This window comes from Primulina tabacum, chromosome 2, assembly GCF_025594145.1.
Source record: "Primulina tabacum isolate GXHZ01 chromosome 2, ASM2559414v2, whole genome shotgun sequence".
Lineage (NCBI taxonomy): Eukaryota > Viridiplantae > Streptophyta > Magnoliopsida > Lamiales > Gesneriaceae > Primulina > Primulina tabacum.
Window position 1 is genome coordinate 4819130 of NC_134551.1, and position 23098 is coordinate 4842227.

The window sequence follows — 23098 nt, forward strand, 5'->3', positions numbered from 1 at the left end:
AAATACATGAAACATGTGGTAAAAACTAAGTTTGTCTTTTGTCAGGTATTAAAATACAAAAAAAAACTTATGTGTACTGAATCTTAAAAAAATAATTGACAGTTGTATTTTTCTACCGAATTACCGTAATCACCGTATTTGTTGAATTTATTTTAATACAGATTCCATAAATATTTTCCAAAAAACCCGATCTCCGCAGCATCCCACTCTCCTTCTCAAATCTACTCGCGAGAGGCGATCGCCACGTGGAGAAACATTCTCTTAGGAAACACGTGGCACCCATAACCCCGCGAGTGGAGTAGATTTATCGTTACGCGATTGGTGTCCAATTTAAGGAGAAAATCTTCAATTAATTTTGGTCTACAGGGATTAACCAGAGGGGCAGAACGGGAAGAGAAAAAGTGCGTAATTTTGCATGAAGAAGTCGAATACAGAGACAGAGATCAGCCGACGCTTGGCGAATTAGCGTGTTCGGTGCTCTAACCATCTCTCGCCAATTGTTAATATAAATCACTTTTCCGAGAAAAAAAAATCGCCTAAAATTACTCGATAACACGCAGTTGTTCACTCCCATATACGAACAAAAATTGTGTATGGCTCATACGTCACAGGAGGGGAAGGAATAAAAGAGGATCATCATTGAAGAGGCTGAGAGTTGTATATATAATTAGACTGACAAAATTAATGGTCTGGCTGCATAAAAAGTTATTTGCGTAATCGAGATATTGAATCGATTGGATTATGGAGATTTGATCTGGTTTTTGAGGAGGGTTTTTGTGGATTGATTGATGGAGGGAGGGTGTAAGAGGAGAGTGTGTTCATGCTGGAAAACGTCGTCGTCTTCGACGAGGCTCCAGGGTTTTATTCTTCCATTAATGGTTGTTTTGGGGGTGGTGGGTTTAATGGGTTCGAAGTCTTCCAGCTACGATCATCCTTGGGTGCGGAGTTCTCTTTTTCCTGGTTATAGTAGTAAAGGAGCGTTGAGTGTCGAGAAGGTTATTCCGCCGCCTGGAGACGGCGGCGAAGCTTTTGAGGTGTGGCGGACGGTGGTGGGTAGTGAAGAAAAGGAGGAGGCGCTTTCGGCTGACTACAATCTCAACCGCTCCGCGGCACCGCCGCTTGCCGTTGTAGCTACAAGGACCGTGCCACATGTGAGAAATCTTGTTTTATTATTTACTATTATTATTATTTTTCAAGTGTATTTGATTTTAGTATAAATTTTTATTAAAATTCTTGATTCCAAAATATTAAAAATTATTGGATTGCGTAATTTGAATTTAATATGAATTTTTCTCCGGATGAGTTTAGGTCCAAACCTTGTGTGAAATTTTAACATTATATATATATATACACACACACACACACACACACTTCGTTTAATATTTGGGTTGGTTAATGTCTAATTTTGCCATTTAAGATATCGAAAACGAAACCTATTTCCATATACTCTAATTAGCCAACAAATAACATGATTCTGGAAAAATTCCATGTGATAACGTTATATATTCAGAAGCAACTATTTTCTGGTCCCTAGTAGTTCTTTTTTGGAATGGTTGTTAATTATTTTTCTCGCCTTTATTCCGTTTGTGCAATTGTGACATTTCTTGCACTTGTAGGCAAAGAATCTTTAGTATTTTATCAGACAGTTGTTTTCCAAATTAAGGGATGAAAATATTTCAAATTTGACTTTCAGAATTTTTTTCATTCTTGGTTTTACACAAGGGCGATTTGAATATTTGGTTGTTTATCAAAATCATGAAATTAATAACTGATCTTTGGTCTAATATATAATCTTTTAATAATAATTATTATGTAAACAGGTAGAGGAGGGGGAAGAAAGTTCTATAATGTCTAAGAATGGATCTTATATTAATCCGTCATCAAATGAGACTTCCATCCTTTCAACAAGTCCGAGAATAAAAAGAAAGTTCAGCAATTTAGAAACTCTTGAAGCCCGACTCCAACGAGCTCGAGCCTCAATTCGAGATGCGAATAATGGAAATGGAACATATGACTCAGACTACATACCTAAAGGTGCAATCTATCGGAATCCACTGGCTTTTCACCGGTATGTTGCATTTGTTAGCTTTGTGACATGGTGTTATCAAACCCTCATCCTCGGTTTAATTGAAATTTAAAAAGTTTAGCAAATCATTAGATGTAACTTTGTTAATATATGCATGTGCGACTAAAATTTTTGGCAATCCTAACAGCAGTCTTGCTCAATGGGTTCAACAATATGCCTAATGGTCTCGGAATCGACCTTACTCACCTCGTATGAGGTGTCTAGGAATTTATGAAATTTTGTTACTTCGAGTGATGAGGTTCAGTTTTCCGAGTTCCTCTTGAGCTTCGGAGCATGGTGCTGCGTGTGATAGTTCGAGCTTCTGACACTTCTATCTTGCAACATGTAGCGAGATTCAATTTATGTTAATCGATGACAAATATTTCTTCATCCATTAATAATCTTCATTTGGCACATTAGGAGCTATTTGGAGATGGAAAAGCAGTTCAAAGTGTATGTCTATGGAGAAGGAGAGCAACCTATTTTCCACAATGGTCCTTGTGGTAGCATTTATTCCATGGAGGGAAACTTCATATATAAGATGGAAACTACAAAATTTCGGACTAGGGAACTTGAAAATGCGCATGTTTTCTTCCTTCCCTTCAGCGTGGCATCAATAGTCCACTTCATATATAATAAATCTCCAAAAGATCATTGGTTGCCAATGAAACAGACCGTGAAAGACTATGTCGATCTTGTCTCTAAGAAATATCCATATTGGAATCGAAGTCTTGGAGCCGATCATTTCATGCTGGCTTGCCACGATTGGGTAAATACATCTTGTCTTGTGTTTGTTTTTCTGTGTTTTTTGATTTTGTCGCGATGTCAATTTCCGTTACCGCATCAAATTATGGGTATTGTGATTTTTGTTAAAGGTATCGAACTATTGTTCAGGTCTCTTCCTAGAAATCTGAGATGGTTTTGTTTCCGATTGTTTATATTTTCATTGCAGGGGCCCGAGCTTTCTAAATCCGTTCCCTGGCTATTTAACAACTCAATTCGAGCTCTATGCAATGCAAACATGTCAGAAGGATTTCAACCCTCGAAAGACGTCTCCATACCAGAGATCAATCTACCTGGTCGTCATACCAATGGCTTGATCGGTGGTCCATCCCCCTCGAAACGACCGATCCTCGTTTTCTTTGCCGGTGGACTTCACGGTCCCATTAGGCCGATTCTTCTCCAACATTGGGAAAACAAAGACCAAGACGTTCAAGTTCACAAATACCTACGAAAGGATGTCTCTTACTTAGCCATGATGAGGAAAAGCAGGTACTGCATTTGCCCAAGCGGGTACGAAGTCGCGAGTCCAAGAATGGTCGAAGCCCTTTACACCGGTTGTGTTCCCGTGCTCATCAAGGATAACTATGTTCCCCCGTTTAGCGACGTCTTGAACTGGAAGTCGTTTTCTGTCGAAATATCGGTGACAGAGATCCCGAATCTTAAAAACATTTTGACCGGAATCTCTACGAGACAGTACATTACAATGCAGCGACGGGGCGTGCAAGCGAGACGACACTTCGAGGTGAATTTGACTCCTAAGAGGTACGATGTGTTTCATATGACACTTCATTCGATTTGGCTAAGGAGACTTAATGTTAGGCTACATGGGATTGAGGATTCATGACAAAGTTGTTTCACTAGTCCAAGAATCACATTAGGTGATGCGTATCATTGCACTGTAAAAAAATTGTGTTCGCTGTTGAATATTTGTATAAATTTTTGGTGGATTGATACATCAAAAATATGTAATATCATGTATTGGTTTCCAACTCTGTTATTATCATGGAGAATATCTGTAACAGAGACAAATAGTGTTTGGTCTGGTTTTTTTGTCTTTTGTTTTTCTTTTCATTTTGTATTGGATTCATTTAATACATTTCTAAATTTGCCATCACATTCTTCTCTTTTTGACGGAGCCATCATATTCTTTTGGATAAAACGATATGTAAAATATACGAACATGTACACAAATACTTGTATCGATGAGTCGTTGTTGATGAAATTTTTCGAAAATAAAGTTTCGAAATAATTTTTGCATGTTTGTTACATCATTATCTTGTAAATTGGATCTCGCAAGATTAAATTAAGACAAAAACTTGTGTGAGACAGTCTCACGTATCGTATTTTGTGAGACAGATCTTTTATTTGGATCATCAATGAAAAGTATTATTTTTTATGCTAAGAATATTACTTTTTATTGTGAATATCGATATGATTCACTCGTCTCACATAGTAAAAGTTTGTGAAATCAGTTTCACAATATACATGCGCTTAAAGTAACTATGAGATTTAACTTTTGGGGCATGATCAATGTCAATTACAGTGTCTTTTATCTGAAAATGTTTAATTTAATACCCCAAATGATTTATCTATTGTTCTCATTTCTCGACCAGTTGTTTATCTACTTTTAATTTGTAAAGAAAACTATTTCTGAATAAAAACACATGTCCGTATTATAACCATAACGTGGATTAGGTCTGCTTCTGGGTCGGAGGATGAAGTCCGCCGCCTCTCGAGACTTCTACATGTCATCCCAATCTAGCGCCACAGACACGCCACATGGCGTGGCGATGGAGTCCAACGACGCATCCATTTCTACCTGTCAGTCTCTGAAAAATCTAATTAATTTTTAAAGAATCACCTAGCCAGCATATATTCCCCCGCTTGGTGATAAGATCCCATAAATACCAACTAAAAGCTTGTGCCAAGTTAACAGCATTTCATCATATCATCTGTTTCGAGTGTTTTGTTTCAATTTAATAATTTAGTTTAATTCTGCGGTTACTAGAATGGCTTCAAGACAAGAAGAGAGGGCGGAAGCAGGTGCGAAGACAGAGGCGGAGGAGATGAGTGAAGCGATCAGGGAAAAGAGAGATCCGGAAGTTAAAATGGAAGAACAGCCGTGGCATTTAAATCAAACAGGTGGGAAGCAAGACGAGTGGGGGCCCGGGATCATCGAGAACCTGATCAGCACAGTGCAGGAAACAGTAGGGCAGGCTAAGGAAGCCGTACTGGGTAAGTCTCAAGAAGCTGCCGAAAGTACCCGTGAAACTGCGGTCAAGGCTGAAGAGAAAGGGAAGGAAATGAAGGACTCTGCCGCCCGGAAGGCTGAGGAGTACGAGGGCCATACGGCCGAGAAATCTAGAGACATGAAGGATTCTGCGTTAGAGAAGGCTACAGAGACCAAGGATTCTGCAGCAGAGGAGGGCAAAGGGACGAAAGATGCCGTGGAGGGGAAAGTTGGCGAATATAAAGACTATGCTGTGGATAAAGCGCAACAAGCGAAGGATTCAACAATGGATAAAACCAGAGAGACTAAAGATGCAACAATGGAGAAGGCCGGTGAGTACAACGATTATACTACTGCGAAAGCTAGGGAAGGACAGGATACAACTGTGGACAAGATCACCGAATTGAAAGATTCGGCAGCCGGCGCTGCTAGACGAGCTATGGATTACTTGATTGGAAAGAAAGAGGGGTCGAAGCAAGCGGCGGAAGAAACTGGCGAGACCGCGAAACACAAGGCGGGGGAAACAGTAGGGCAGGCTAAGGAAGCCGTACTGGGTAAGTCTCAAGAAGCTGCCGAAAGTACCCATGAGACTGCGGCCAAGGCTGAAGAGAAAGGGAAGGAAATGAAGGACTCTGCCGCCCAGAAGGCTGAGGAGTACGAAGGCCATACGGCCGAGAAATCTAAAGAGATGAAGGATTCTGCGTTAGAGAAGGCTACAGAGACCAAGGATTCTGCAGCGGAGGAGGGCAAAGGGACGAAAGATGCCGTGGAGGGGAAAGTTGGCGAATATAAAGACTATGCTGTGGATAAAGCGCAACAAGCGAAGGATTCAACAATGGATAAAGCCAGAGACACTAAAGATGCAACAATGGAGAAGGCCGGTGAGTACAAGGATTATACTACTGCGAAAGCCAGGGAAGGACAGGATAAAACTGTGGACACGATCACTGAATTGAAAGATTCGGCAGCCGGCGCTGCTAGACGAGCTATGGATTACTTGATTGGAAAGAAAGAGGAGACGAAGCAAGCGGCGGAAGAAACTGGCGAGACCGCGAAACACAAGGCGGGGGAAACTACAGAAGCAGCCAAGGTTAGCAGATTATGAGTTAATTCATTACGGAATATTGTTGGTTGTACTTCTTTGTATCATTTGTTTTCATGGTTCTGGAATAACGAATAAGAAAGATGTGTAATTTCTCGATGGCAAGATGAAATAGAGATCTAGTTTTATCCTAAAATTGAATCTGCCCTCCGGCATTTAATCCGCTGTAAATGTGATGCAGGAGAAATACGAAGAGACAAAGGAAGACGCGAGAAGGAAAATGGAAGAGATGAAGATCGAAGGAGAACGTGAGAAAGATGATGACAAGCAGCAAACAGAGAAAAGAGAGGTTACATATGGAGGCCACGGTGAGCCGAAGCCGGGGCATAGACTGGCGGTGGACAACGAAGGGACGCCGGTGGTGGTACCAGTGGAGGATACGACGGCTGGAAGCACCGCTTCCACCCTGAAAGAGTCGGATCAGCTCGCAGCTCAGACGTTCAACGACGTCGGACCGATGGATGAGGGGGGCGTGTCTCGGATACGTTTGAATCGTTCGGGGAGACGCCACGTGTCTTAAATGAAATATATTTTGTATATATCTGTATGTATTATGGGAATTTGTGTATGTCGGGGATTGTAATCTTTTGCTATTATATAAAATAAAATAAAGATTAATATTGAATCTTGTTTTTTGTTTTGATTCTTAATCTTTAGTTCTTGTTTTAATTTTTAATTTTGTTTAATTAATATTAACCATACTTCACATCTGCAATTACCAGGGGTACTTTTTTTATTACTTGGGCTTGCTGGAAAGTATAATAATATAGTAATTATATTAATGTTTTATTTGCATGAAATATATTAAATAGAAATTTGGTAATCTAAAGTTTAATTTTAATTCTTTTGTCCCTAATCACGTTTTATTTTTGTGCGCTATGCAAATTAGCAAAAGCTATACTTCCGTAGTGGGTCCTAAATCAAATGTACGTTGCTTGATCATCGTGAAACATTTCTTTTTGTAAAGGTGAGACTTTTTTATTATCGGTATCAGTATTAATATTATCATATTAAAGTTTCTTAAAAATTTAGGTTTTCTGTTAAATAATAATATTTAAAATTATATATAATCGAGTATAAATAACTGGAAATTTAGAACAAATTTCAATTTAAAAGAATGACAAATTGTGTGAGATAGTCTTACGAGTTATATTTTGTGAGACGGATCTCTTATTTAGATCATCCATAAAAATTTATCATTTTTTATGTTAAGAATATTATTTTTTATTGTGAGTATCGGTACATGTCTTAAAGATAAAAATTCGTAAAAATATTTCACAAGACGTTTATTCTTTAAAATTTATGAATCGATACGGTGACATTTTGTTAGTTTTCACCGTCTCAACGCAATCTCTGGATAGCACTGTTTTACCCTTGACTCTTGCTGTAGAAGTTGTTCATTTAGTAATTTCTTAATGCAAAATTTAAAAACAGTTCTTTAAAATTGTAAATACTTAATTTTTTAAAAGTCTGTATGGATTTATTGAAAAAGTTTGAAATTATTTAGTTAGAACAAGAAAAATATTAATACAAAAACTTCTATGAAATGTCACTAGTCAATTTCTTATTTAATTTATAAAAAATATAATTTTTTATATCAAAATATTAATTTTTTATCATATATTAAGTCAATCTATATCACGAATGAACAAACATGACAGTACTCAAAAATTGTATCAAAATATTAATTTTTTTATCATATATTAAGTCAATCTATATCACGAATGAACAAACATGACAGTACTCAAAAATTGTAGCACCCGTAATAGTAAGAGGATATTTTAATAAAGAAAAGGTCCATACAACAGAAGCGGGTAAATGAAGTCCAGTTGGTTAAGTGAATTGGGCTGAACATCTGCATTCGAGATTAATGTGTTCATTCAAATTGTCACCACTTTTTTTAGCCCACGAGATTTATGCTTGTAGAGGCTAGCAATAAACTGTCGGCCAAAGTTGGAATAGTTTCTCAAAAACTGGTATCAAAATTGAGGATTTATGATTTGCTTTTAATTCAACAAGGTAGGAATATTATACCAAAGATCTCTTGATCTTTGGTTTCAGTTCCTCTTCTGCCGAAACCGAAACCGGAATCGTCGATTTTCGATCCGTTGAGTTTGGTGGGGATCTTGGCTTAGAAAGGATGCACAACATCTTAGTTGACGAAGCACGACTCCCTGGATGCTGCATTGGGAGTAAATTCCCCGTTGCATTACCCACTTTTTGATGGAACGAAACCTTCGTGCGCTAAGTAAGAACCAAAATGGGACAATCCTATGCAAATTTTGTTTCGAGTCCTCGAAGACTGCCTGATCCACACCGCATCAATCCCCACTCACATGCCTATAATAAATTTAAACATTTTGTGTAATTTTTTTTTTAAAGAAAAGAAGATATCATTTTAGTACTTGTCTAAAAAGTGTGAGTGTCATTTCTAATTGGCTTGTTTTGATATTTCTGGAATGTGCATATTTAGTTTTATTAGTGTTTAATTTCTAATGTTGTTGGTTTAAGCTATTGAAGATATCTTTTGGTCGGTTGTTTTTTGATGATGTGTATAGCTTTATTCTATATTAGTTGAACTGATAAGTTTATATTAAAGACGTGTATAGGTTTGTATTGATAATATTTTAAACTCTTGATTAAATAATGATAAAATGTAATCAAAATTTTATGACAAGATTTCGTGAAGACATAGGCTTGTGTATCACTTGAAGCACACGACTTTTAATTTGGAGAAGAAACTCTAAATTGTTCATTTCGTGTAGTTATTACAAAAAGGTGATGATACTTTATTATTCGGGAGAGGAATTTGAAGTTCTCAGGAGAGAACAATCTGTTGTATCAAAGAGAATTCGATTGAGGCAGATCGTAAAGACGAGTGGTGCTCACCGAGTGAAATGTACTGAATGTGTGTTATAGATGCGTCATTCGAAAAAAGAAAGTTTTTTAGTTTGAATAAGTCCATGTATGATTATAACATTTTATGTTTAGTAGATTCACTTGACATCTGGACATAACCTCATAGAAGTAGGTTTTTGACCGAACTTATTTTATAGAGAGATCAAAATTCACATAGAGATGGAATTTCGAAGGTATAATTGGATGTATAAGTCTTCATTGTTTAGTTTACTAAAAACTCATCTCATTAAAATGGATGAAATTTGAACAGATTTGGATTTTAAAAATAAATTTTGAACAAAAATCCCTTTTTTAATTATGAATATTTCTTTTCTTCTACCTACCTTAAATGTATTTTTTAATTTTTTTTAAAAAAAGAAAGAAATATCGCAAACAATATTAATTTCATCTCGAATATAAATTCTATTGTAATTTCCGCAGGAGAAAGGGTTCTAACGGCCCAGGTCAGATAAATACTTTTTAATTTAAGTCCCCTGAAAAATTAAAATAATAAATACGTGGGTAAAATTTTTTCCCGATGTTAGATATTTATGAAATTTCCCATCAATTATTTTCTTTTTAATCTATTAGATTCATTCATCTGGAAATCGAGGATCATTTCAGGCTTCAGTCACACCAAATAATTACAAGCTTCCAAATTTCGTTTTCAAATAACTTATAATAAATTTATATATCTTTAATATATTGATCCACGTATAAAGTCTCGAAAATATATATAATATAATATAATAAAACAAAAAATATATATAATCTAATGACCTGAAACCAATATGAATCGGATGAAAATCAGTGCAAGATTTGTGAATTTTCTCTCAATCCTAATTTCTCTGCGTCAATGGAAGACCGCACTAGTGAGATTCTAATGAGAGTTTTTATTTTGTCATCAACTTTATTACATTTTTTTTCCTCTTTTACCAAATTTCTCAATTCAATATATTTTGTTCAATATTTTATTTTAAATTCGATTAGTATTTAAAATTACATATATTAAAATAACTAACTAAGATTTGAGGTTACCATGCATTTCCACTTGGTATGTTTTATTTAAATTTAAAAATTCACACACACACATGTTTATCTATACTAATGATATTAATATATAAAGAATGAGTAGGTTTTTCATAAAACGATCTCACGGATCTTTATCCGTGAGACATATCAATTATATCCATATTTACAATAAAAAGTAATATATTTGACATAAAAAGTAATACTTTTTCGTCGGTTGACCCATATAGAATATCTGTTTCACAAAATTGACCCGTGAGACCGTCTTATATGAGTTTTTGTGATAAAGAATTTGTCAAAAATAAAAGCAAAACAAAAGATTACACCAAAATTTTTTAAAAAAATTATCATTATAATTTATTTTTAATATTATATCTATCAAATTTTGCTGTAGTCTCTCTCTAATTTCTACAATTTTGATATGATAAAATAAATAAATTAAAAAAATATTTTACAACTACAAGTTAATATATATAAAAAAGAAAATGTACCACGTGCATTTCATTGTCTTGAAATGTTCATGTGTCTGATCCTCATCCACACCAAAAAAATAACCCAATAAATAGTATACAATTATTATGCCGACTGAATGACTGACTGATTGACGATATTTACCAAATGTATATTTCTATATTAATATAACTACATTTTCATGCCTTCTTATAAATATTTATTCATATATCATTAATTCTCAAATTTTCATTAAATATATTATATATTTTTAAAGATCAGATGTTAATTTTTTCGTTTTAATTACTAAGCATTTTAATATTTATTTTGCTTCAGTTTTTATACTAATGAGACATTTAAGAATATCCTGTCATTTATTAGTTTAAGTTAATGATACTAATCTCCCGACGAAATAAGATTCTCAAGATTCGAAAGTATATATGTTTCCAAAAAACAGAAGATTCCAAAGAATATTTTAAATTTTGTGGACCATTTAAAATTTGCCATGTTCACCGCTGGTAACCTTCATGTTTCCTTTTTCAGTGTCATTTGGAGATTATTTTATTTTATATTTTGAGTATTTATCTGCTTATGATGATATCGGGGTCTTGGAATAGAAGAAAAACCATTCCGGATAAGCATGGGGAGATCGCAGCCACCTTTCTCTCACCTGTAGCATTGGCCATTGGTGCAGCTACCCATATCACATGTGTCGGGGATTACTCCTTTTTTTTCTCTCTGCCTATATAAATCGGACTCCATATTCTATCCAAGTGTAGTGGAAATTTCTACGTTGTTTTATTTCCTGGGTGAAGGTGAAAGGACATGGCCGCGAAGGGGTTGGCTGTGTACTTGTTGACAGGCTTTTCTTTGGCTGTTATCTCTGTACATTTAGTCAACAATAACTCCAATGGCGGCGACAAGGGAAACCCATATCTTCTTTCTGCTTCTAATCCCGATATGTTGTCCAGAAAAGATGGGTCTGAAGATAAAGTTTGGCCGGTGAGTATATGTATTCTCGTTTTGTATTCTGCATGCGTGAGCGAGAATGAATTTTTTTTTTTTTTTTTGAAAACGAGATTTTGTTGTTCTATGACTAAAGATGGGATTTTTTCGGGAACTGGTTTAATTGGTTTGCGGCAGGAATTGAGGTTTAGTTGGAAGATTGTGTTGGCTACGGTGATAGGCTTCTTGGGCTCTGCGTGTGGAACAGTGGGCGGTGTTGGAGGCGGTGGCATTTTTGTCCCTATGCTAACTTTGATAGTTGGCTTCGATACCAAGTCTGCTGCTGCTATCTCCAAGTGTAAGAACTTTAGCAAACAGCAGTTCTTGAACATTTTTGCTTGTTGATTCAAGATTTGGAATGGAGAAATGTTATTATATTATAAGATTTGTAGCTTTTTCTTTTTAAAGTGTAAAGGCCAAGAATTTGTACCTAAAGATGACTGATTTTGAACTTGATCTGTGGTGTAGGCATGATAATGGGGGCTTCAGCATCTTCTGTTTGGTACAATTTAAGAGTTCCTCATCCATGCAGAGAAGTGCCAATAATTGACTATGATTTGGCCCTTTTATTCCAGCCTATGCTTATGCTTGGAATCACAATTGGTGTATCTTTGAGTGTTTTTTTCCCCTATTGGCTTATCACTGTGTTGATCATAATCTTGTTCGTGGGTATGTAGTGGCATAGCACTTCTTTGCAACATTCTTTTGGATTTCATCCTACTTAATGATCAAGAACGCAGATTAGTGTAAAACAATTTAATCGAGAGTTAATTTTTTTTGTCTTGAGTGGGAGATTCATTACTATCTGTACTCATCCTAGGCAATAAATCTTTGATTCGTTAAATTTCGATGTGTTATTTACAGGGACTTCTTCCAAGTCCTTTCTCAGGGCAATTGAGATGTGGAAGGACGAGACCATTCTCAAGGTTGGTTGCTCTTACAAATAGTGTCTATAGACCTATTTTGTGATCAATTTTATTGATTTTAATATGTTCCAAAACACTCTAATTGCAGAAAGCCATGACAGATAAACGAACTTTTGTGAATTCTCGTGGCGAGTGTAAGTAGCGGATTATATGTAAGAATTATATTTTGTTACAAATTTCCGGGATAGAGTTGATCTTTTCATTTCCTTGTTTCACCGCTTTGATCAGTGCTGATCGACACTCATGAACCATTGATTCCCAGAGAGGAGAAAACAGCTTTGGTGAGTAAACTTCACTTCAATATCTTTCGTCTGTTTCAGCACTAGCTGTTTAAGACATTGAGGTTGATTTCGTACATGCTATGTTTCAGCAAACTGTGAGAGATAACCTTAATATCAAAAGAATTTTAGTCCTACTACTTGTGTGGATTTGCTTCCTACTTCTTCAAGTGATCAAGGCAAGCAAATATATACACATGCTATCTAAAATCTTCCTTTCTGTAAGTTTAGCAACTTGTTTTCAGTGATATTTATCGATATGATTTATTGGTTAGTAGAACAATACGAAAGCTTGCAGTACATTGTATTGGGTGCTCAACTTGTTACAGGTACATCAACATTTATTGGGATAAATTTAATCCATTTATGTGTTTGACAGTTTGAGCCATCTGTCTCAAGAATTAGTTCTCTATTTTGTCTTCAGTTCCCTGTTGCTCTTGCTGTGTTTGGATATGAATGTTCCAAACTGTACAAGGAGAGCAAGAAAAGGAGAATGGCTGGAAATTCGGAACTTGTATGTGAGGCCGCCATAGAATGGACGGCTACAAATCTTGCGTTTTGTGCACTTTGTGGCATCTTAGGTGGTACTGTTGGCGGCTTATTAGGATCCGGTGGTGGTTTCATTCTTGGTCCTCTTCTGCTAGAGATTGGAGTAATCCCACAGGTATGGCAGTTTTCAGGCTATCATATATAGTTTTTGAATATGTGATCCTCAACACATATGCTACGATACCATGTTTGAATCCAAGCTTTCGTTTCTAGCCAATGAATCTCATTGTATATTTCTTTGGTGATGTCCAACTTGTGAGAGTGAAATGTCCATCTGAACTGGTAACAGATCAATTTTTTTGTTATTTCAGGTGGCTAGCGCGACAGCAACATTTGTGATGACATTTTCATCTTCCTTGTCTGTGGTGGAGTTCTATCTCCTCAAAAGGTTTCCCATTCCCTATGGTATGTATATGATTTTTCATTTTGCATGATCACAATTATTTCGTATTTAATAGAAAACTCCAAGAATCATATATAATTGATTTTAAAACCAAGAAATATTTGTCGTGCAGGATTATACCTCATGTCGGTGTCAATCTTGGCTGGCTTCTGGGGCCAGTTTTTCATAAGAAAGATGACTACAATTTTAGGGAGAGCTTCGATCATTGTATTCATTCTCGCCAGTGTCATTTTCGCTAGTGCCCTCACAATGGGTAACCAACCACAAGATTCAATATCTCTTTATTTTAATTTTTTTCATATAGAAATGTATAATTGAAGGATAACAAACACATCCTCCATGTCAAAATTTAATCCTGGCGTCATTTAATTTCAAAAGGGATTTTTTAGAGCCAAAAATGTTTGCGATCGATCCTTGATCTTTTCTTGTTTCTCGCAGGCATGGTCGGTATAGACAAAAGCATCAAGATGATACACAACCATGAATTCATGGGGTTCTTGGATTTCTGCAGCAACCAGTAATTTCATCCGGGAAAAGTAAAATATTTGAAGAAGCTAATTAGTTATATCAAAATCAAGAAAGCTTGTGTTTATGAAGTAAACATAAATTAGGGGTGTTGGCCAATGCCTAATTGACCAAATCCGTCGGGGTGTTCCCTTGTGTTGTGTGCCTACAAGAGTTTGGATTTGCGATTAGCCATTTTTGTTCAATAAAAAGATCATGCGAGTGTTTGAATATATTTGTTGGTGAATATATTTGAAAGAATTTGTATTTGTTATTTGGTCAATACCCATCGATTCAAAGTAAAAATTTAAAAATTAAAACAGCAAAGAAACTGTACTACAAAAAAATAAAATAAAATCTAGTAATAGTATGATTAAAATGGTTAAAATCAAAGAAAACTCAACTGTAAAAATAAATAAAAGTGAAGAGAAAAAACACAAGGGTAAAACTGATATACTGACAATGTCAGTTGTCACGCATAAGAAGAGCTTGGCAAAGTCGTTGGCATGGATTTGCGTATTCAATTTTGTTTTGATATGAGATTTTGTATGGTTGCAACAGCATCTAAATATCAAATCACAAAAATAAAGTATAAAATATAAAATATATATGTGGATAATAAATCTAAATCCACCACGTTTCTAACACTTTTTTTTCGGACATCGATCCAATAATTAAGATCGAGGTGTCTTATATTTGAGTTCTGCTGATTTCGTGTAATTTTTTTAATTTATTTAATTATATTTAATTGTTTCTTTATATTTTTTTATATGAAATAAGCTAGTCTTAGGTCCATAATCAAGTAGTCTTCGTCTCAAAAAAAAAAAAAAAAAAAAAAAATCAAGTAGTCTTGCCAGTAATAAAAACAATTACATTATATTTTTGTAGTTTAAAACAATACCATACTTATATTCTTAAAAAATTATTTTTTCCCGTTATTATAATATAAATTTTATTTATTTACAATATAAAAAAACATTTCATTTAGAATTATATTTAGATAGAAAGTATTTATCCTATTTTATTAAAAAATAGTATTATATTTACTATTAAATCAACTTAATTCATTCTATTTAATAATTTCATATGCTCAAATTTTCAAACCTAAAATAATGACATGAGCTTTCATATTATTAATTGTTAATAACATGTTAGGGCCAGCAAATTAAAAAGAAAATATAATTTGAGACCCACGTGTATTCAAGAAGACATCGACCATTTGGTCAATTACATAATGGACCCTCAATTTTGCGGTTTTCTATTACTTTAGCCCCTAGTATTGATTCTTTCATATCACCCCAAACAAATAAAATGACCAATTTAGAATGCTACTTTTCGGTATTTAAAAAAAGAAGTAAAATTTCTCTCAGTGTCAAAAATTCGAAGTTTAGGATCTCTGATCTTAGGTACAAGCAAAAAGTGAACAAAACTATGTCAATTACAAAAGCACAAAAATTACAAGGACAGAGGACACATACCTAGCAAAAAGATTTAGATGACATCCTCCAAGTTTAAATGATCTTCAGAAGCTAACACCTATGACAAACCCGAAAAAAGAACCCGCCACATAACTACAGAATACATATATGCATCGTAGCCTTTACTTCAAAATGCCTGTTTTCCTAGGCCCATTCGACTCGCTGGGGATTATCGATACGGAATCAACACAAAGTCCTCCTTTGGAATGAGTGCAATCGATCTGTTTCATTGAGAATTTAACTTCTGTTGGCGGATCGGATTCGCCGACAATAAATTCACCTACCTTGTACTCTATCCAAGAACCCCGTTTATGATTTCCATAAGGGTCATCATTTCCTATATCTTCTAACAAGGATTCGCTCGATGCTTGCTGCCCATCTGAAGTAGTTAGTTCGAACTGCACGGGTTTGATATCCCAACCATGAGTTTGATCAAAATAGGAAACACGGCGTCCAAGCCTTTTGGAGAATCTTCCGAGGTGAATTCTAAATGACAAAGTGTATATATCTGGTGGGAGAGGGAATTTTACTGTCCCGTCTACTTCAAACCACCATACTTGCTGCAAATAGGCTATGACATTAAATCTGCAAAAAGGATCAGCACAAGAAACAATAGGAATCAAATTTAAAATCAGCTCCGTTCGAATCCAATTGAAATATAACGAAACAAAAGCAAGATGGTTAAATCAAACGATAGTATAGTTTGGGGCCATAATGTTTATTGTGAAGCACATCTGTTGAAATTCACTTCAAAATGGGATATTTCAAGTTTTAGTAGAGGTAAGCAACATTGAAGTGTTTTGCCCCCAAAAAATGAAAACATTGGATTGTTTCACAAAAAACAAAAGGCAACATTGGAGTGTCAACGCAATTATAACTAAGAAAAATTGAATTGCAAATAACCTTTACAAAAGTATAACTGAAAGAAAGTTGCATGAATATGTTTTAGGTTTTTCCTGGACCAATTACTTCAACCAGATGGCGTATTAAACTGTCTCTGTTCTGGCAATTTATTATGTGTTGTCCAGCAAAGTGAGCAAATTCTGCTTTCAACATTTGATTTACTTATGTTTCTTTTTTCATTTTTTAATTTGGAATGGGATTTACTTATGTTTCTGCGATTATTATCAAATTAAAAATGCAGCAAAGATCAATCGAGTACACCAAGTCTTAGAGCCAAATTGGTTTGGATCCAACATGATAGGCAAGTGCACCACTCTGAACCACGTTGATTTAAATTTTACACCAACAGCATGACTCAAGCTGAAGCACTGGACATGTTTCATACCCCATGCTTCTGACAAATATAATGAATGTCCAAAGCAGACTAAACAAGAATAATGACGAGAGTGAAAACAGAAGTTCCTGCAGCAACATGTCGATATGAGCAACATTTTTTTATTTTTTTCAATCAAACAACTTTCACAAATCCCATTGAATTCACTTGTGAACCAATTCTACCAAAAGGGCCGAGTTCATAGGACATGACTCAAGAATGCATTTATACCTAAACACAATCCCTGATGTATAAGCCAGAAATTTGGTAATATAGGACCGTGACTATTACTATTAAAGGCATACACAGGCACATTAGTCTTGGTCGGACAACAAACAACAAAGATCACCCAAGAAAACCTCATTGAAATCTATAGGGTTTTAAGCACCAAAGGTTTTAACCTGTGTATCTTGATGGTCCTAAGACTTTGAGCTATGAAGAGATGACACAACAACACTGTTTATACTTCTCACAAATGGGACCAGTAATAAACTCAAATTCATGAAAACTCGTTTCCTAGAAAGTTTTGCCGCAATTATCCCGTCGACGACCACTCATCATTGAAAGACGGAACACAGACACAACTTCGAGTTCAAGCGCATCGAGATTAAACAAGAGTTCATGGAAACAATAATATTTGAATATTTGAAAACAGCACCAACTTCATGCCACAAAATAGCAACATTGTATCCAGAAGTAGAGAGTATTCAATATCATGCAACAAAAATCATCGATACTAACCTAGATTCTTCTGTTGGAACCCAACTCCAATATCTCCGGTCCTCAATACCCGTAATTGCCATAGCCTTGGCCGATATAGACACACAAACTCTCCCAGTAACTCTGTCCACCCATGCTACCTGTAGATCCAGGTGTGAATATAATAAGTATACACAAATACTGAGTGAAAACCCGGATAAAAAACAAAACAAAGTTATTCTTAGTCATGACTCAATAAACTAATACTATGTCAGATGAATTAGATGCGCAACCCATATACATTTTCTGTTCTAGATGCGCAACCCATATGATCACCAAACCAGAAAATCATACAAATAATTTCAAAACTTCACGCAGAAAACATCAAACATAGTTCCAGAAATTCAAGGTAGAATATAACTGTACAATCCTCAACAACAAATTTCTCCACGTTATCAAACAAAATAGCTATACAACAAATTTCTCCACGTTATCAAACAAAATAGCTATACATCCTTGATCCCAATTGAAAAACAAGCCCATATCATCTTCCCCATAAGAAATTTTGACGAACAATCGGAATTATTGATAAACCAATGAAAACTTGCAGACCAAATCGGTATTACAAATCAAGTAGCTGCAAGTAAACTAATTTCTAATTCCAGCAGAAGCAACCAAGACATCACTTTCCCGAGACAACAGACGTCAAAATCGCAGAATACTGAAGAAATGTAGAGCGATAATTCCAAAAATAAACACCAAATTAGAGCCGAGGAAATCAAGTAGCATACCTTGTGCCCGTCGTCGAAGGGAAGGGGGCGGGAGAGGAGGGCAAATATGTCTTTTTTGGAGAGTGCTCGATAGACTTCTGGATTGGATAAGAGGTGAAGGAGGTCGTGGTAATTGGAAGGTAACTTGGACTCCCAAACAGCGTCGGATGAGGCAGCACCGCGGAAGGCGCGGTTGAGTCGAGCCAAGTTGCATATCTCCGGTGGCGTAAGATAGAGGAACACGCACGCCACGCAGCTCTCCGGTATGTCCCCAAGACCCGGCACCCCGTTGCCCAACCCGTTTTCGGTTAAATTGGATAACGATGAACCCATATATACGTAGCGGCGGGGCTTAAATTCAGCAATTGGGGCGGATCACCTCCGTGTAGGGGCAACGGAAGATGGTGGGAACAATGGGTGTCGAAGTTTGCTTGGTTTTATGCCTACACAATTAGTCGTCCTTCTGCTTTGTCTGTCTGCTCAGTTCAGTTGTATTCGTTTTTCTTTCCCTGGTCTTGTTTAGATATTTTTAATTTAATTAATTAATATCTTCGTGATTTTTATGCTATTACATGAAGAAATATTTATTATGTTATAAAATGTGATTTTCCAATCGCATTTTAAAAAAAAATTAATTATCAAAAATTTGGACAAAAAGATTGAAGCTTTTTAAAGATTCTTGCCACAAGTTCAAGTTAGAGTTATGTTTTTGGCTTGATTGGTGACTCTCGTTGCCTACCCAATAAAGGTTATTTTCAGATTACGAGTATCAGTCAATTCATACACTTTAAGGTTTCATGAATTTTGAAACTAATTACAGTAATGAAATTAACTAAAAGAATGTCCACACTATTCGCCTAAGAACATGAGACTGTTGGAATTTCTTCCTCGTAAAAAGAAGTTATTATTATGTCAATATCATTAGATCGAACGAGTCTTTTACATTTTATAAAAATTGACATCCTACATGTAATATATATGTTTCACAATGATTTTTGGAACAGAGAACAATACGAGTTGAGGCAAGAAAAATCCTTTTTCCGCAAGACGAATTTGCCCGTATTCACGTGCTATACGAAATGACAATCGTCTCTAAGATACAACAACTCTAATACAGAAACTGCAGCACTACAAGTTACGGATGGCAGCTAACAAAGATATCCCGAAGCTTTTAAGTTTGGAAGAAAAGAATACAACAAAAATATGTATGGTCGAATAAGTAAGAAAATCTGATGAATGCATATAGAGGGACTATTTAAAGTGAGAACCTCATAAGCCAAGGGACACATCCAGAGGACACACCTTTCTGCAATGAGTCATGAGACACACCCTTCAAGGCAAAGGACGCACGGTTTAATGCAAAGGGACGCGGTGCAACACCAAAAGGCAGTCACACGAGACACACTGTTTGAATTGAAGCACCACACTGATTCGGACTAAGCACTGACTGAAGTGTGCAAACATCGGATTGTTTCGAAAAATATTATTCCAAATAAACTTTGTCCAAAAAGATTAATATGGTCAAGAAACCAAACGAAACCAACCAAAACCAAACCAAACCGCGTCGCGCCGAGCGGAGCGCAGCGCGCGTGTTTTTCCGAGATCCAGCCTGCCAGCGTCCTCTCCCTTTCCAAAAAACTTCTGGTACCCTTTGGGACTCAAACTCATAGCTCAAACATAGAACTAATAAGGAATCTTTTATTGGCACATTTTCCAACGTGAAACTTTTGGCACACTTCCCAATGTTCATTCACACACTTACACTTTTACTTATCTAACACTACATTCATAATCCAAGAGCTAAAATTTGTGCATCCAGTGAAACCAACAGGTGAGAACCGTTTAGCTGAATGGATGGGTGAGACCCCCCAAGAAATGTTCTGTTCCTTATGCCCAAATTCGAAATCGACCTCCCCATGGGAATTTCGAAATCTAGATAGGCTGTTTTTTGATGGGTTAACTGGTGTTCGAGTCAAAGCAAAATTGTTGCGAATAAGATAATTTCCGTGAATCTGCTCATTGTCTTTAATTCCTTCAACGTAACCAATCTGGTTAATCCCATATACATTCTTGATCCTCTCAACAATCGTAAATAAAGATCTGAGAAGAATTCGGACTGTGTAGTCATATGTTTTGACCCAAGGAGACATCTCACGAAGATTCTACTCTTGCTGGTGTTGCCGCAGTACCTTCTGTTGAAACTCAAGCACTTGGACCTCACCTAAATCTGCACCAGCTTGCATTCGCTTTAGATTCTGCTCAAGCTCGGCCAACACTTCGAGCTCTTGGTACATTTGTTCTGTTGCCGCCAACTTTCTTTTCCATTTTCTTGATCCTATATTTCTACCTGCATCATTTGGGATCAATCTCCCCAAGGTCATAAAAAACTCGATCAAGATTGTGATAAGTACGGATGTAAACAATCCAAACCAAACAGTATCAGGCTTGAGCTTGGTTCGTTTAGGATTGTTTGAGGCTCGAGCTCGATTCGAGCTTCTATTATCAAGCTCGAGTTCGGTTTGTATTGAAATTACGAAGCTCGAAAAAAACTCGAGCTCGGCTCGTTAAAAGCTCGTTTATCATGTTAATCAAGCTGGGCTCGAGCTTGATTCCTTAATAGCTCGTTTATCATGTTTAACAAGTCTGGCTTGAGCTCGGCTCGTTTTTGAGCTCGTAAAACATAGAATTGAGCTCGAGTTTGAGCTTGATTTGAACTTGTTAAAAATTAAATATATCTATGAACTAATTTTAAATCAGACATAAAAATATAAATTCATTCATAAACAACCAAAACGACAAAAAGAACAACTAAAAAATATAAACTCATTATATGAACATAAGCGTGTCGTGTAAAATCGTAACGTGTCAAAACATGTCTCATCATGTTATCATATCGTATGCGTAACTGTGACTTTCGTATCATCATGTCATCATGTCAGTCGATGGATCCATCTACGTGTAACCGTGGTACCCGACGGCGGGGGACATCAGCGACAGTCTCACCCGTCAACTGAGTCCGAGCCTATCATGTCATCATATCGTGTCAATGGAAATACGATCGTCGGGCTCCCTCTGGGACCTTCTCCCGTAAACGGGCTCCCTCTGGGGCCTTTTCCCTCACGATATCTCCAATCATATCATCGTGTCAGTCACAACTAAATCACTTCCTTCAAAATGTGTCATCATATTCATCATCACTTAATAAAAGCATGCATATACATAATTTTTCATTTAAACCAAGCATGTACCGTATTTATCATAATTGCGTAAAAATCGTAAATATGATGCATGGACATTTAAAATATCATGAATTTGTGCTCAGGGCGCTGCCAGGACCAAAATCTCACTCTGGATGCAAAATAACCATTTTGCCCCTGAAAACCCAAAAATTACAGTTTTGCCCCTAGACGTCTAAAATTGACCCGAACCTTTCCTTAAAATATCTCAAAACATATTTTATAAGCATTCATAGACGTAAACTCTAGCTCATTTTACAAACTAACCGATTCGTTTTAAAACTTGGACCGGGGTCCCGGTTTTAACCCGAATCGGACCGAAACTTAACCAAAACTTTCCCAAATTTTTTACCATACCTTAAAAACATCTAAAAGGTCCTAAAAACCTCAAAACCAGACCTTTAGACACTCTAATAAGACCATGAACAGCTGCTGGAAATTCCAACAAGCCATCGCCCAACTCTAGCCGTGACCCTAGCATGCTTCTAACTACTTCATGCTTAAACCGACTCGAACCAGGCCCTAGACTCGACCCTTAGACAATACTTAAGACCATGGTTAAGCCCTTTTTAACTCAGAACCATCACCTAAGCCCCAAAAAAATCAGAACCGTGACAGCAGCTACAAGAGACTCAAATTGTGCAGCTTTCATGTTTCTGGTTGTACAGCTTTCTTTAGCCAACCAAGCCACAAACCACCTTAATTAGGCTCATCCTAGGACCCTTAGAGACTGCCTAAATCATAGCCAAGAGCCCCAACCCAGCTTCTAGCCGAAATCATAAGATCAAACACCTATAGCCCTTACATGCATACAAATCTGCGCAGCTGCACTTCTTCTCGTTCCAGCATACTTCCTGGCCAACAAGACCCCTAAACACCATAAATATACTCATCCGAGGACCATTAGAGACTGCCTAAACCATGGGCAAGAGCCCTGGACCAGCCATACACGGAACAACAAGATCCAACGCCTACAGCTCCTACACGAACCTTGCCACAAACGTCGACCTACAACCATAACTCCGATCTTTAACCCCCTAGGCTCGATCCGTTCATGATACCAGCAAGGTGTCCCCCTTTTTTTTTAAAGTCCTATCAGCCCTCTAACACCGAAAACCAGCAGCCCCTTGCAACTTACCAGAAAAAAAAACGTGAGTGGTGATCACAAGATGCAAGAATATACAAGAAAACCGAAAACTAGGATGGATCGAAATTTTAATTGTAAGAACACAATCATCAGCATGTATATGACGTAAATGATGCAGAAAGAAGGGTACGGGGCGTGCCTTGGTGATGTAGTCGCGAGGGGAATCGAAGAACGACCGCCGGAAGGATTCCTTTTGAAAGAACAAGCAATGGCCGAAGCCTCTTTAATGAATTCTTGCTGAAAGTCGATGTAAATATGGTGGGGGAAGGG

General features: G+C 36.5%; 4 protein-coding genes across 6 annotated transcripts; 3 read left to right on the plus strand and 1 right to left on the minus strand.

Annotated features, from left to right (window-relative positions):
- Positions 1-393: 393 nt before the first annotated feature.
- LOC142526950 (putative glycosyltransferase At5g03795) lies at positions 394-3951 on the plus strand. 2 transcript variants are annotated; one of them, XM_075631653.1, is made up of 4 exons: positions 394-1151; positions 1830-2068; positions 2486-2834; positions 3018-3951. In XM_075631653.1, the coding sequence occupies exons 1-4, from the start codon at positions 789-791 to the stop codon at positions 3690-3692; spliced, it is 1626 nt and encodes a 541-aa protein (XP_075487768.1). In that variant the 5' UTR covers positions 394-788; the 3' UTR covers positions 3693-3951. The 2 variants fall into 2 exon arrangements, with proteins under 2 accessions (XP_075487768.1, XP_075487760.1); XM_075631645.1 differs by having other exon boundaries at positions 1821-2068; positions 3018-3950.
- Positions 3952-4623: 672 nt separating this feature from the next.
- LOC142526991 (uncharacterized) lies at positions 4624-6805 on the plus strand. Its single transcript, XM_075631700.1, has 2 exons — positions 4624-6168; positions 6362-6805. The coding sequence occupies exons 1-2, from the start codon at positions 4858-4860 to the stop codon at positions 6698-6700; spliced, it is 1650 nt and encodes a 549-aa protein (XP_075487815.1). The 5' UTR covers positions 4624-4857; the 3' UTR covers positions 6701-6805.
- A 4340-nt stretch (positions 6806-11145) lies between these two features.
- On the plus strand, positions 11146-14495 carry LOC142527000 (sulfite exporter TauE/SafE family protein 4-like). The gene is made up of 12 exons (XM_075631710.1): positions 11146-11559; positions 11701-11860; positions 12031-12231; positions 12427-12488; positions 12577-12622; positions 12717-12769; positions 12859-12945; positions 13045-13095; positions 13191-13430; positions 13627-13720; positions 13831-13971; positions 14157-14495. The coding sequence occupies exons 1-12, from the start codon at positions 11383-11385 to the stop codon at positions 14237-14239; spliced, it is 1395 nt and encodes a 464-aa protein (XP_075487825.1). The 5' UTR covers positions 11146-11382; the 3' UTR covers positions 14240-14495.
- Positions 14496-15642: 1147 nt separating this feature from the next.
- Positions 15643-23098, minus strand: LOC142527009 (F-box protein PP2-A15-like). Of its 2 annotated transcripts, XM_075631718.1 has the most exons (4): positions 22968-23098; positions 18467-20792; positions 17718-17836; positions 15643-16285 (listed from the first exon to the last, which is right to left on the minus strand). In XM_075631718.1, the coding sequence occupies exons 2-4, from the start codon at positions 18776-18778 to the stop codon at positions 15823-15825; spliced, it is 894 nt and encodes a 297-aa protein (XP_075487833.1). In that variant the 5' UTR covers positions 18779-20792; positions 22968-23098; the 3' UTR covers positions 15643-15822. The 2 variants fall into 2 exon arrangements, with proteins under 2 accessions (XP_075487833.1, XP_075487830.1); XM_075631715.1 differs by having other exon boundaries at positions 18467-23093.

Excerpts from the sequence above, each read along its gene's own strand:
- LOC142526950 (XM_075631645.1), top strand. The coding sequence starts at position 789 with ATGGAGGGAGGGTGTAAGAGGAGAGTGTGTTCATGCTGGAAAACGTCG. Across the intron at positions 2,069-2,485 it reads AATCCACTGGCTTTTCACCG|GAGCTATTTGGAGATGGAAA; the intron begins GTATGTTGCATT and ends TTGGCACATTAG. Across the intron at positions 2,835-3,017 it reads TGCTGGCTTGCCACGATTGG|GGGCCCGAGCTTTCTAAATC; the intron begins GTAAATACATCT and ends TTTTCATTGCAG.
- LOC142526991 (XM_075631700.1), top strand. The coding sequence starts at position 4,858 with ATGGCTTCAAGACAAGAAGAGAGGGCGGAAGCAGGTGCGAAGACAGAG. Across the intron at positions 6,169-6,361 it reads AAACTACAGAAGCAGCCAAG|GAGAAATACGAAGAGACAAA; the intron begins GTTAGCAGATTA and ends AATGTGATGCAG.
- LOC142527000 (XM_075631710.1), top strand. The coding sequence starts at position 11,383 with ATGGCCGCGAAGGGGTTGGCTGTGTACTTGTTGACAGGCTTTTCTTTG. Across the intron at positions 13,096-13,190 it reads GGGTGCTCAACTTGTTACAG|TTCCCTGTTGCTCTTGCTGT; the intron begins GTACATCAACAT and ends TTTTGTCTTCAG. Across the intron at positions 13,972-14,156 it reads CGCTAGTGCCCTCACAATGG|GCATGGTCGGTATAGACAAA; the intron begins GTAACCAACCAC and ends TGTTTCTCGCAG.
- LOC142527009 (XM_075631718.1), bottom strand. The coding sequence starts at position 18,778 with ATGGGTTCATCGTTATCCAATTTAACCGAAAACGGGTTGGGCAACGGG. Across the intron at positions 17,837-18,466 it reads CCTTCGACGACGGGCACAAG|GTAGCATGGGTGGACAGAGT; the intron begins GTATGCTACTTG and ends CTGGATCTACAG. Across the intron at positions 16,286-17,717 it reads GTTCCAACAGAAGAATCTAG|ATTTAATGTCATAGCCTATT; the intron begins GTTAGTATCGAT and ends TCCTTTTTGCAG.